This window comes from Pipistrellus kuhlii, unplaced genomic scaffold (genome assembly GCF_014108245.1).
Source record: "Pipistrellus kuhlii isolate mPipKuh1 unplaced genomic scaffold, mPipKuh1.p scaffold_m20_p_14, whole genome shotgun sequence".
In the NCBI taxonomy this organism is placed as follows: domain Eukaryota; kingdom Metazoa; phylum Chordata; class Mammalia; order Chiroptera; family Vespertilionidae; genus Pipistrellus; species Pipistrellus kuhlii.
Window position 1 is genome coordinate 20,512,664 of NW_023425449.1, and position 13,341 is coordinate 20,526,004.

The 13,341-nt window shown below is 41.5% G+C and overlaps 1 protein-coding gene across 7 annotated transcripts in view; it reads right to left on the reverse strand.

Annotated features, from left to right (window-relative positions):
* The window catches only part of SAMD12 (sterile alpha motif domain containing 12), a 319,976-nt gene that overhangs the window by 184,114 nt on the left and 122,521 nt on the right, over positions 1-13,341 (reverse strand). For all 7 annotated transcript variants that reach the window (XM_036436837.2, XM_036436840.2, XM_036436838.2 and 4 more), the window contains one exon: positions 1,992-2,121. In XM_036436837.2, coding sequence (XP_036292730.1) covers positions 1,992-2,121 — 130 coding nt within the window. The remainder of the gene's footprint in view (positions 1-1,991; positions 2,122-13,341) is intronic.

Here is a 13,341-nt window from a genome sequence, read left to right on the forward strand (position 1 = left end):
AGAGCTGGTAACTGCAGGCTGGCCCAAGTTCTGAGAGCTAATTCTGGGCACTTGGCACTTGTGATTACTTGGGAATGTTACATTCTATCTTGGCCCAGAGAACAGGAGAGGGGAGTGGTCTTCTGAGGCCTCCAATAGGGGAGTGTCAAAAAGAAGTGGACCGAATATTCATCTAAAGTCATTACCTCTGATCCCTAAAGTCCCCAAATAAGTCCCTTTCTTTTCTTGCCAGAAAAGGGCTTAGAATGAAGTCATGGTATGTTTTTAGACACGTCTTGATGAAACGTGACCTAAATAATAGCTCAATGCCGGCATGAAAAAGGTGTCAATAAATGGCTATACTTATATTATCGCATTTCACTTTTACAATGATACCATGAGGCAGGTACTATTAGTGCCTCCATTTTCGGGATGAGGATGTGGGGTTAAAGAACTTGCTCAGGATCCTTGCCAGGTCTTGCCCAAGGACCCAAGGACCCAAGGACACTGCTGGCAGTGTTCCACAGAGACCCCGGGTGCCTCAGAAAAGAACAGGATGGCTGTTTGAAATACCCTTCTCTGCCCCACACCCCCTTTCCTCCTGTCACTCAGCAGAAAGGCTTGGGAAGTGGGACCATTTGCTCCACGTGCATTGAAGCATGAGATCTTCATTTCCGAGGAGCAATATGATCATTCTCTTCAAACCATTATAAATGCTTACCCTTCCCTCAAGGGTACCTCATAATTCTCACCCTTAATGAAAGAGAACACTACTCTCAAATAAGATCACGGAAAAGGCTTTGCCCTGGCCATCACAGGCATTAAGAAACATTAGCGGACATTACCTGATGAAGGCTACCATAATCAGCCAAATGGTTCCTAAGTGACGGATCACTTTTAGGGGCGGAACAGCTGACCTTACACAGGATTTTCTTATGTTCTTAAGGGAGGGAACTGAGAAATATAATCTAACACTTGAATTCTAAGCAAAGTTCCACCTCTGTCCTCAGGATTTCAGGGATGTTATCCAAATGGGCCATTACCTCCAGTTGAGGGGAGAGAGGAAGTGAATTAAGGACCTTTTTTATGCTTAAGTTGGGAGGTATTTTATGCTCTGTTAACTCAGCTTGAGCTACCCTTGGGTGTGTTCCTTATATACTTATTATCCACTTGGTCACCAGGACTCCATGATAATGTAGTTTAGCGATTTTAAACCTCAGGGTTGTTCCAATTCTAGTTTTCTATAGAATTTGAACATATAAAACAGACAAGGGAGCTGCTTTGGTTGACATGCGCACCTCTACCCACAGCACACTCCTATCCCCTGGGCTGCCTGGAGTGTATCTACGGGCTCCAAGGAGCACATTTCGAAACCACCCATTAAGTCCTGCCCTATGGAAGGTAGGATCTGCCTCAGTTCTCAGAGTTACAAGGCAAACACTGAACTGCAAAATTAAATACCTTCTGCTTAATGCACCTCTTTCCAAAGTAACAGGAGCAAATAGAAACTATAGAGAAAGGTTAGATTTCAGAAGATAGCGAGGAAGAGTTTGTAAAGAGGCTGGGCAGTTAGAGCATTAAGCTCTAACGAAGTCTTAAATTGTGTTTGAAGGTATTCATCTCAGGGGTAATGAGTTAGTAATATTCTATTTACTTCAGAATTTTCCTACTTAGAATATTTACTGATTGATCCTGTAACCAAATTGATTTGATAGCCGCCTTCCTTTTCTTTTCTCTAGGATTGCTTTTATTTTTCTTTAAAATCCCTGAGCCCCTTACCCTGATTTCCACATATTTTTACATTGGACACGTGAAATCCATGCTTCTCTACAACAATGTCATATGCTTGCTAAGTGGCATGGCTCACTGGGATCTGGAGTTGACTACTCCCTTTTAAAGGAAACCCAAGCCAGAAAATTTCAGCACAAAGATGCTGTCTCATTGCAAGGGTATGAGAAAGGCCATCTCGAAGCGGGGAGGGCATGAAATATTCTGGAAGCCGCATACTTTACCAGTTATGTCATGCTGTTTGAATGACTCGCTGTAGATCTGGTACTGATTCGGACAATGTTTCTTCAACCACTTGCAGACATCCTGCTGAGTCCACAGAGCCACTGGTTTTGACAGCTTCACCGTAGATGACTATAAATAGAGAAGGAAAAGCAGGTCTGTTAAAGCCAGCCCATGCCTAGAAAGGCACTACTATTAGGAGTCCTGAGTGCAGTCAAGGCTGCTGGCTGGAGTCCCCAGACATAAATACCTGGCCCTTGTCCTCCTAACCTCAGCAGATCTTCTCCACACCCCCGGAAACCAGAAAGAAAAGCTCCGGGCGGGAAGCCCATCTATCCTCAAGTTATCATCTCGACTGGGAAAAATCCCCAAGAAGCAGTGTTTTCTGATGAATGCTCCGACAATAAGGCAATGGTGTTGCTAAGCAATTAATTAAACTTTAGGGGGGAAAATAGCTGCCCCAAGTGGTCTTTCTCTGTATTCCAAGAAAGTGCCCACCGCTTGTCCTCTGGTATCTCCAGGGCCTCGTACAACACTGGTCCTGGCAGATGCTAATAATTATTTCTAAAATGAATGTTGCAGAAATACTGCATACTAAAAAAGTGCAGGTTGGTCTGGCAGCTCTGCACTGAAGGCGGTTCTATAAAGTCTAGGAACATTAGTTATGCCCCAGTGAGGAAGCAAGAAGTCAATTCTGCCAGCATGTGGGGAAAGGTAATAAGGTACTGGGAGCAGCTAGAGCTTCTGTAGAAGCCAACTAGCCAAGTCCCTTTTCTGCTCACTGGACCTTTCAAGGAGGTGTTTAGAAAACCAAACCAAGCAGAAGTACAAGGACCCCCAGCCTTTGACAGATGGCAGGTTACAAATACATTTGTAAATTATTAGCAATTAACTGTGCTAGACACTGGTCCTCCTCATGGATCCCAGGATCTTGCTTGAACCTATATAAATGCTTAACTACCTATTTTTTTAAAAAAATATATATTTTTACTAATTTCAGAGAGGAAGGAAGAGGGAGAGAGAGATAGAAATGAAATATAATCATTGATCGGCTGCCTCCTAGACACACCTACTGGGGATCAAGCACACAACTGAGGCATGTGCCCTGACTGGCAATTGAACCGTGAGCTCCTGGTTTATTGGTCGATGCTTAACCACTGAGCTATGCCAGCTAGCCAGCTATCTATTATTTTTATCCCTCGGATCAGTGTTTGCCAACAAAGTAGGATTATAATATTGATAGTTCTTTAAAAGCTGTTGGGAGGTACACAGACCTGGCCATAAATATCACTGACCTTTTCACCGGGGATCATTTGCTTTCACTTCTCTTTCAATCTTTCAGAGTAAGTCAAGGGGAGAGCCTCAATTTTGTCTGAGTGTGATTTAACACCTTTCTAACACCTGCCAGCGTGTGTTTTGACAAAGAGAGGTGTCCCTTCAGCCTCAGCTCCTTCAACAGACATCCGTCTATTTAGTATCTATTAACTGTTCTATTTTACCTTTATTATATCTAAGGTTGCTTTTATTTTATGGCAAATAAATCATGGCAAAAAATAAATCTTATTTTGGTAGTACTGTCTAGTTTGCTCTTAAAACAAACTTGAGTAGGTCAATTTTAAGAAAAAAAAAAAGTAAGGGCACAACAGTACAAATAATAACAGTAAAGATAGTGGGCATGATTCAAATTTAGAAAACAGTGCTCAGGTGTTAGCTTTCATCAATATCTTTTCAGTTGTATGAATCTTTGTGCCATCATTTATGAAGTAATCACAAAATGCATCACTTTTTATTTTGAGCTGTGGCAATTTTTCTTCCACTCTTATTAAATGTGATAGATTTTATATATGAACACATATATACACATTTATATACATATATACCTATCTGCTTTTCATTTATCATAACTAGCTTTCCTCCACTAATATTTGGGGTTGATTTTCTCTCCCTTCAAATTTCTCCAGGGTCCGTGACCATGCTGACCAATCGAGTTCAGCAGAATTCATGCTATCTGTGTTTGTGAGGGTAGGTGACTAAAACAGACATGGTCTCTTTGTGGCTCTCCCTCTCCAGCTCCCTTCTTTGGAACCCAGCCACCATATTGTGAGGAAGCCCAGACCACATGAAGAGACTACGTGTAGGAGTTTGGGCCAATCACCCAGCTAACGTTACAGCGTCACAGCTGACAGCAACCACCAACACCATTCCTCAGACAAGTGTGCAAACAAACTTTAGATGATTCCAGCCGCCAGCCTTTGAATCTTCCCCCCGGAAGTCCCCAGACACCATGATGCAGAGACAAGCTGTCCCTGCTGAGCCCTAAGTGAATTCCAGACCCATATAATCCATGAGCATCATAAACCGTTGTCTTCCTCCACTAAATTTTGGGTTAATTTGTTTTTCTACCCTAGTAACTAGAATATTAAGTTATATGCTCAGGGAGGATAGAATTGTTACACCAGCTCTCCCGAGTGCCCTGAATTTAATAGATGCTCACACAGCCGCAATGAATAAGTGAATGAATTAATGACAGGAAACCATTCTCTCTGAGTCTGGGCTCACAGACCTACTGGTGATTTGTTCAGCAGTGAGTTTCAAGCCCAGCCCTAGCTGCTCTCCACGAACCTGTGTTGTGATCATGTGGCTCCTAGTCAAATGTGGCCTCTTCCTTAGACCTTCCATCCCTGAGTCAGATGCTGCCAGACATCTGCCCTCTGCTTTCCTGATTTTGATGACAGAGGAGAACCTCTGGCATGGATGATACAGATGAGTAAATGTTTTGTTGTTGTTCAATTTTTCCGTTTGCCGGTCATCGCCTCCTTTCCTTTGCATGATTAGGGCACTAGACTTTTGGCTCCTTTAGCTAGAAATGCACTTACCACCACGTTTCACAAGTCAGCACCTCTGAATCTGGCCCTTTCCTGCTCTAAAAATTTCCTTCAGATGAGCTGAATGAGTTCATAGCTGACACATCATTACCCTGCAACCCCTTGCAAGTTTCCTGCAAGTCAAGCTAATCACATCTCTTGAAAACTCCTCAAACCAGACCCGGAAGAATGTAAATTAGGAAGGGAAGGCAAGAGGAGAAAGCTGCTTATACAACAATATATTGTACTAAACCTCCTGGAGGGTCATTCTTTAACTTGCTCATTTCCTAGGAGCAGGGCACCCTCACACCCAGACAAGCCCATGCACCTGCAGGCTCAGGAGGAGATGAGCTCAAACATGCCCGGTCATCTCAGAACGCAACCTGACCGGCCCACCAGGTTTGCTCCCGTTATAAAATTTCCCTTTATCCCAAATCCAGGTGTTCTAAGGCTAACACTTAAAAAGTGGGGTCATTTTTCCTTCAGAATATACTCTTGCTATGTGGTCACTTGGTTACCACTCGCTTGGACGGCAAGAGACACAGAGCTTTAGACATAGATTTTTAAGACTGTGGAAACTACAGGGATACGCCTCCACATAAACTGCTAGAGCAAATAACATGGGGAGGAGTAAAGATTTCTACTATGAATAAGCACTGCTCATCTCTCCTCAACCAGACAGTGATAGATTGGCCCCATTTCTGAGCCGATTCTTTGCAGTGGCTTTATATGGGATTGGTGTCAGTTTGCTCCACATTAACAGCCACGGTGACTCCAGCTGCCCTAGTCTGAATCCTCAGAGCAGACTCATTTGTTCTGCCTGAACTTCTTCTTGTAGCCCCCCAGGGACCCTCAGGACTTCTCCAGTCTATCAGGATGCCCCATCCCCAACAAAAACCAAGTTTGGGGAGTGAATGTTATAACCTGATTCCTTTAAAAAGCTTACCCTTTATTTCTATGTGCAATTTTGAAACACCAAGCATTTGTTCAACTCACATCAATCTATGTTTTACACTGTCCCACTGCAGAGCAGTCAAATCTTAACAGTTCCATAGTTACTTGAACTTTTATTTGAACCTTTCCTTGCCCCCCAATACTCACACCTCTCTCTACACCCAATGGATGATAATTTTGTCTGATCTGCCTTGTCCCCCCCCCAATAGGAGCCTAAACCAAAATAATAATAGTATAAAACAAAGAAATAGTATTACATATTTATTAGAAACAATGAACTAATTTTATAAAAGTTCTGTCCTTAGGCAAACATTAAAAAACATTTGTCCCAGTTTTCCCCCCATGTTCAGTCTAGTACAGCATTCTCTGCATTGACAGCTCCGGAGGCAATTTTGGTTGCTTTTGCTGCCCTGGGACAGGCCGGAGGCAGTGTGTTGTTTTAACCTGGATGCATCTGACACCAAGCAGAACTCAGGGATTTCCTTTTGGAGTCCGTCTGGCCTTTCTACAGACAAGCTGAAAATCTATTTTACACAAAGACCTCACTTTATGCAAAAGACACATCTTTGTTTACAAATTACTTTTTTTTTGCAAATGATTCCATTTTAGGCAGTAATTTCAGCTGTACTTTATGGTAATTTCTGATTTGTATTTAATTGGAAAGAACTCTTAAATTTTAAGTTCTTTGAGATAAACCTGAAGCTTTTCTGCTAATAAAATAAATGCTGGGGGCGGGGGAGCAATGGTAAGATATGTACACATATAATATCTTAATAAAAAAAAAAGGAAAAAAAGTTTTCTATGAAAAGAATATACACAAGACACTTTTAGAAGCTGAATTTTGAAACCCAATTACCCCTTATCTGTTTTGCAATATAAATTCCCTTTTAATTTATTGGGTTTTGAATTATAAGAGAACACTGCAATTTTAAGCTTCTGATGGCGGTCCAAATTAACTGGGTAAGCTTACATGAGGCCCAGAGGGTTGATTGTGGAAAAAATAGAGAAAGCATAGAGTGTTTATACCCACTAGAAGGACAAAGAGAGCTTTATGGCCAAATATCAGAAGTGGTAAACATATTTGCAGTGTCTCATTTATAAGCAAGAATCATTTATCGGCTGCCTCCTGCACACCCCCTACTGGGGATTAAGCCCACAACCAGGGCATGTGCCCTGACGTGGAATGGAACCGTGACCTCCTGGTTCATAGGCTGGCCGGCACACTGTGTAATCTTACTTAAGATTGAAAAAAGGAAGGAGACTAGAGGGGGAGGGAGTGAGGGAAGAAGAAACAACAACCTATCAATGTTTATTGTAGCAGGTTTTGATGGATTCTGTGTGTGTGTGTGTGTAAACAGCTTTCCTTGGATAAATAAAGACTAAATATAAATAATAATAATTTTTTCTTCTCTCTCTCCCCACCCCACTCTCTCTCTCTCATATCCAATTTTATCCCCAGCTCAATATTCTTTCCAAACTAGTGAATCATACATACAGCTGACAACTTCAGTTAACATTTGCATCTCTAGTAAACATTTCAAATTCAATATGTACAAAACTGACCTCCTGTTCTTCTCAAAATTGCCTTCATCTCACCTGAAACTCTATACTTCCTGTTGCTGAAGTTCCAAATCGTGGATGCATCATTGACTCCATCTCTCTCTTGCATTCCACATCTAATCTATTAGGAGAGCCTGAGGGATCTCCCTTCAAGTACAGCCACACTCCCATCTCTTTCACCACTAACAGTGCTACAATCCTGATCAGAAACACTATCACACGATACCTAAATTACTTCATCCAGGTACTTAATACACCTAAGCTCATTCTGATTTCCCCTTACCCTTATTTTAAAATAGTTTAAATGTATATATTTTTTGATTTTTCACAGAGAGGAAGAGAGAGGGATAGAGAGTTAGAAACATCAATGAGATAGAATCATCGATCAGCTGCCTCTTGCACACCCCCCACTGGGGATGTGCCCGCAACCAAGGTACATGCCCTTGCCCAGAATCGAACCCGGGACCTTTCAGTCCACAGGCCGACGCTCTATCCACTGAGCCAAACCAGTCCCGGCTATTTTAAAATAGTTAAAAATAGTTTACAAAGCCTCAAGTAATCTGGCTATCTAGTACTTGATATCAATTTTACTGTTCTTCCCCTAACACATTCTACTCCCACTATTCCTTGCCCTTGCTGACTATGCCCACTTAAAAATAAAATTATACACACACACACACACATTTCAGAGAGGAAGGGAGGAGGAGAGAGAGATAGAAACATCAGTGATGAGAGAGAATCAATTGGCTGCCTCCTGCATGCTGCACACTGGGGATGGAGCCTGCAACCTGAGCATGTGCCCTGACAGGGAATGAAACTATGACCTCCTGGTTTACAGGTCGATGCTCAACCACTGAGCCATGCCTGCCAGGCCCCACTTCTTATTTTGTAGGAATACTCTTCTTTCAGATACCTACATGGCTAATTCACTTCCTTCAAGCTTTTGCTTAAATGCTACCTCCTCCATAAGTCCTTTCTGATTTCCCTGTTTAACAAACGCCACACCCCTCTCTCTGGAGCTTCCAATACTTACCATCTTGCTCTATGGTCTCCATCTTTACAGCAAGTACCATTTAACAAACCACACAGCTCACTTACTTTGTCTATTGTTTATTGTCTGTCTCTTCCCATGTCCTTGCAACCTACACAAGGGCAGGGATCTTTCTTATTTTGTGAAGAACCCCTAACTTTAGAACAGTGCCTGGCACATGGCAGACACCCAATAATTATTTGTCAAAGGAAAGAAAGAACTGTTCGGTAGGTCATCATATATCACAGCTCCTCTATCCTTGAGTGTCAGAAAACCGGTTCAAGTCCCAGCTGTGTTCTTGACATTCCCAGGTTGGGAATAAAACAGCCTTTGCTCTGATTAGATTTCTCCTATGCTGAGCCAAAAGAGCAGAGCCATTCTGGCACTACAGTTCTTTTCTTAGCAAGATAGCTCACATTTATGGTCCTCAATTTTTTTTTTCTTTTTACATTGACACAGGGGTGATGTAATGAAAAAGGCCTTTAGGCATCTACAAGCATGCAGACATGAATGGAAGTATGGCATTCACTGTGACCTTGGGCCAGCGATTGGCCCCATCTAAAAGTGGCCATTGGTACACTGGATATAGTGCCTATCCTGCTGTTTGTGGAAGGGTTAGAAATTGTTCATCCAAAGCACACTAAAAGTATTTGCCATCTATTACGTGCTCAGGAAAGTAAATCTCTCATCTCTAGCATGGCTGCTGCTGGACCCCAGATCCTGCTGAGGGGAAGCAGTAGAGCAGCACAGAGGACAGGCAGGGCCTTTGGAGTTCAGCTGCCTCGAAATGAGCAGCAGGCAGCGTGAGAGAGGGCTCGGGGTAGTGTGCTCAGACCGAAAGGAAAGCAACTAATAAGAAAGGAGGAGAAAAAGGCACCAGTGGAAAAGGTGGGTATCAAAACAAGAAAGAAAGAAAGAAAAAAAAAAAACTGGGAAAGTACAGAGAATGGGAAGGAAAGAAAGATGGAAAGATAAACATTCCAAATTAGGAGAGGAAAAGGGATGCTTCATCCAGGCTGGGCTTTGCTGCCCAAATACTACCTCTCCTTCCAGTGATCGGTCATCTCAGTGGTTTCCTCCCACGCGTAGCCTGGCCTGTCCCCAGGCGCCACCACTAGCACAGTTCCCTAATCCTGTGTCAGAGATTCATCCCAGATTCCCTGGTGATGGTGCTGTTTATAAAGGAGCACCATCCAGATGCATAGAGGTTGCTGCTCACAAGCTGTGAAGTGAACAATGGCATGTGATGCTGGTAGGATCTGCTGCCTCTCACATGCATGCTGCTGGGCACCAGGGTTTCTAACTATCAGGCCTCAGAGAAGGCATACAGAGACGTGCGCAGGCAGTCAGCAGAAAACAAGATGTCTCTGGCATCCCAGATGGTCCTGGGTATCCAGGCCTGCTCTTCCCATCAGCCCAGATTGTTGCACCTGTCAAGAGGAATACGGAGGGAGAGCAGCACAGCATACTTTGTGTCTGCTCTGTCTTAGTACAGCAGGAAAACTCATCACTCATCTGCCCGGGTGAGCACACTGTGGGAGATGCTGTGTGTGCAAGGTGCAAAGCTGCCCACACACTCTGAGCACGTACCTATGGGCAAACCCCTGTGTGCATGTTGAGTGAATGAAAGCATGACAAAAGCCAAAATGGTAACAAATATGAACCATAAAAATGGTTATTGATCATCATCATCATTTCATATCTCTACAACAATTCCTTTGGAATAATAATGTGGTAGATTGATAACAAAAATGTCCTGAGTGCAAAATGACCCTCTGCAATGTGACCTGAGTTCTGTCAATCACGAGGTGGTGTCTATTTCTCTGTTGCTTGGGTCTGAAAGTCTGGGAAGGGGCAGGGAGCCTTGTGAGGTGATGATGAGGTAGGTGTGAGGATGATTTCTCAAGAGTTCTTTTGTGTTTGTGAATTCTTCCTTGCTCCTCTGAAATCACTATGAGAACATGCGAGGGAAAGTCTGACCAAATCAGGCTTGGAAAGGCGGCCCACAGCTTATGAATGTCATTCCAGACAGACATGCATAGTTCCAGACATACATTCCATACAGACATACAGTTAATTCAATACATGCAGATATAATCCCAGACATACATACAGCTCAAGACATACATATATAATTCCAGACGTACATACATACTTCCAGACATACATTTTTAGCTCCAGACATACACACATAGTTCCAGACATATATACAGTTCAAGACATACATACTAGTACATAACTCCAGATGTACATACATACATATAGTTCTATACATACATACTTAGCTCCAAACATACATACTTAGCTCCAGGCATACATACATACATAGTTCCAGACTTACATAAATTTTTAGATAACATTTTGTAACATAGAACATGAAAAGAATTGTTTTCAATCCTTTACATAAATCACCTTTAATCATCTCTACAACTTACAATGTAATTACAATATTTCTAACTCTTCACAGAGAAACAGGCTTAGAGTGAGGAAGTCACTCATTCAAGGCCACACTGCCAGTGAGATCAAACTCCATGCTTCTTCATGATATCACTCTGGCCTGGTGCACGCAGGGGAAAAACAGGTGAGCTGTCTTCCTGAGAATTCCAATGCTGGATTGCTTTTGTGTATCTTATTTTTTAAACCACGTTCATGTGCTTTCTTTGATAGCCATAAGAAGATTAAAAAATAACCAGGAAATTATAGAAGCATAAAAAGTTATACAAAAGAAATTGTGGTGAAAACTACCAGTTTCTGGTATCATTTCTTCTCACTGGAAACTATTATTTTTTAAGTAAAACACACATGGTCTGGTCTAGCTTTAGTATTTCACTTCTCCAACCCCAGGTGGAATTTCCAGGGTCAACCTCTGGTAATTTCTCTTCGTACTCTTTAGTTTATCAGTTTTAGAGAATTATTTGTGAGTACTTCAATGACAATGGTCAGAAGTTAGCACACATCCTACCTCACTCCCACCTCCTTGGGTTGGAGCATCTTTTCATATGCCTATTGGCCAGTGGTATGTCCTCTTTGGAGAAGTGTCTACTCAGGTCCTCTGTCCATTTTTATTTTTATAACCTTAAGTGATATATTTAAATATATATGTTTTTCAATTTATTTCCCATTTAAAAATATATTTTATTGATTTTTTACAGAGAGGAAAGGAGGATAGAGAGTTAGAAACATCGATGAGAAACATCAATCAGCTGCCTCCTGCATACTTCCTACTGGGGATGTGCCCACAACAAGGTACATGCCCTTGACCAGAATAGAACCTGGGGCTTTTGAGTCCACAGGCCAACGCTCTATCCACTGAGCCAAATCAGTTAGGACTTATTTCCCTTTTTGTGTTTTCTATATTTTTCCTTTCCTGCCAAATCCCACTGTCTGTCATCCACAGAGTTGTTTTTATATGGGCAAGGTCAATAGCAAATATTTTCCATCCTCCACCCTCTACCTGATTCGCTATGTTATAACTGTGGATTGATTCACAGTTTAAAAAAAAAAAGTCAAGAAGTTGCATTCACCTAATAATAACTGTGTAAACACTGTTCAAATGCTGGGCCAATTAGTCTGGTTTGGATTATTTTTTCTTGTATTACATTCTGAGAAGCCCAATGTCAGAAATGTTGAGATTTCAAAGAAGATTCCCAAACATGAAAATCAAAAAGATTTTCTTTTCTTTTATGTCAGGAGTTGTTTAAATTCATGCCACAAGTTAATTTTATATTCTTACATATCATCCATATTTTTCGTCAACATTAGGGATCAAGAAACTGTGGCCCCTTGGGCCAACTCCAGTCTACTGTCTAATGTTTCACGATCTACAAGTAAATAACAACAGTTATTACAATTTTAAATGATTTAAAAAATTAAAAATATGTTATGTATTAATATAAAAAGTATGTGCAATTCAAAAGTCAGTGTTTACAGATTGGGCCATACCCACTGCATTCATGTTAAAAAGCCTGAAAGAATGATTGTGACAGAGACCAAATGGCTTGAAAAACTGAACATATTTACCATCTAGGTCTTTAGAGAGAAAGTTTTCCAACCCCTGCCCTACACGTTGGGAGATTTTTCTCAATTTCATCTGCCAAATCATCTACTACATTTTAAAATTTATTTTAAAACTTGCATTTTCATTTCTGTGGGCTGCCTTATTCTCTGGTGTATTCCTTCTTAAAAGCATCCAGGACTTTTTTGAATGGGTGCAATTTTTAATGAATGTAGCATGTTTCTGAATTTCTTTGAGGATACTAAAGTTTTCTAAAGGAAGTTTTTTTTTTTCTCTTCAAATATTCTTTGTTTACATTTGACTTTATCTGTACGTTTACTGCAAATATCTGATTTATATCTTCGATTAAAAATATTTTTATTGATTTATAAGAGAAAGGGAGACAGAGAAATAGAAACATCAATGATAAGGAGAATCATCAATCAGCTGCCTCCTGCATGCCCCCTACTGGAGACTGAGCCCACAACCCAAGCATGTGCCCTGACCAGGAATGGAACCCTGACTTCCTGGTTCACAGGTGAAGGCTCAACCACTGAGCCATGCCAGCTGGGCTGTCTCTGAGTTTTGTTTTGTTTTTTAAATTAAGGTAAAAGAGATCAGATTTTGATTTTTGTGTATTTGCACTGGGCTTATTACTGAGAAATCATAGAATCCTCTCTGATTGGCCACAGATTCCCAACTAAACATGAATTCCAGTTCCCAATCAGTACACACACACTTGGCGTAAGAGAGGCATTTTTCACTTTCTCAGTCTTTCTCCCAATATGTCTTGTCTTTTTGGTCTGTGTGGCTGAGTGACCTTCTCTAAGGAAGATCATTTGGGGACATAAACAGAAATCTGGCTCATGAATCTTATTTGTGGCAATGCAACTTGGGAGCCTATGGAAGTGCTTAACGAATCCAAAGCAAGAGAAACTCCCCCACTAAAC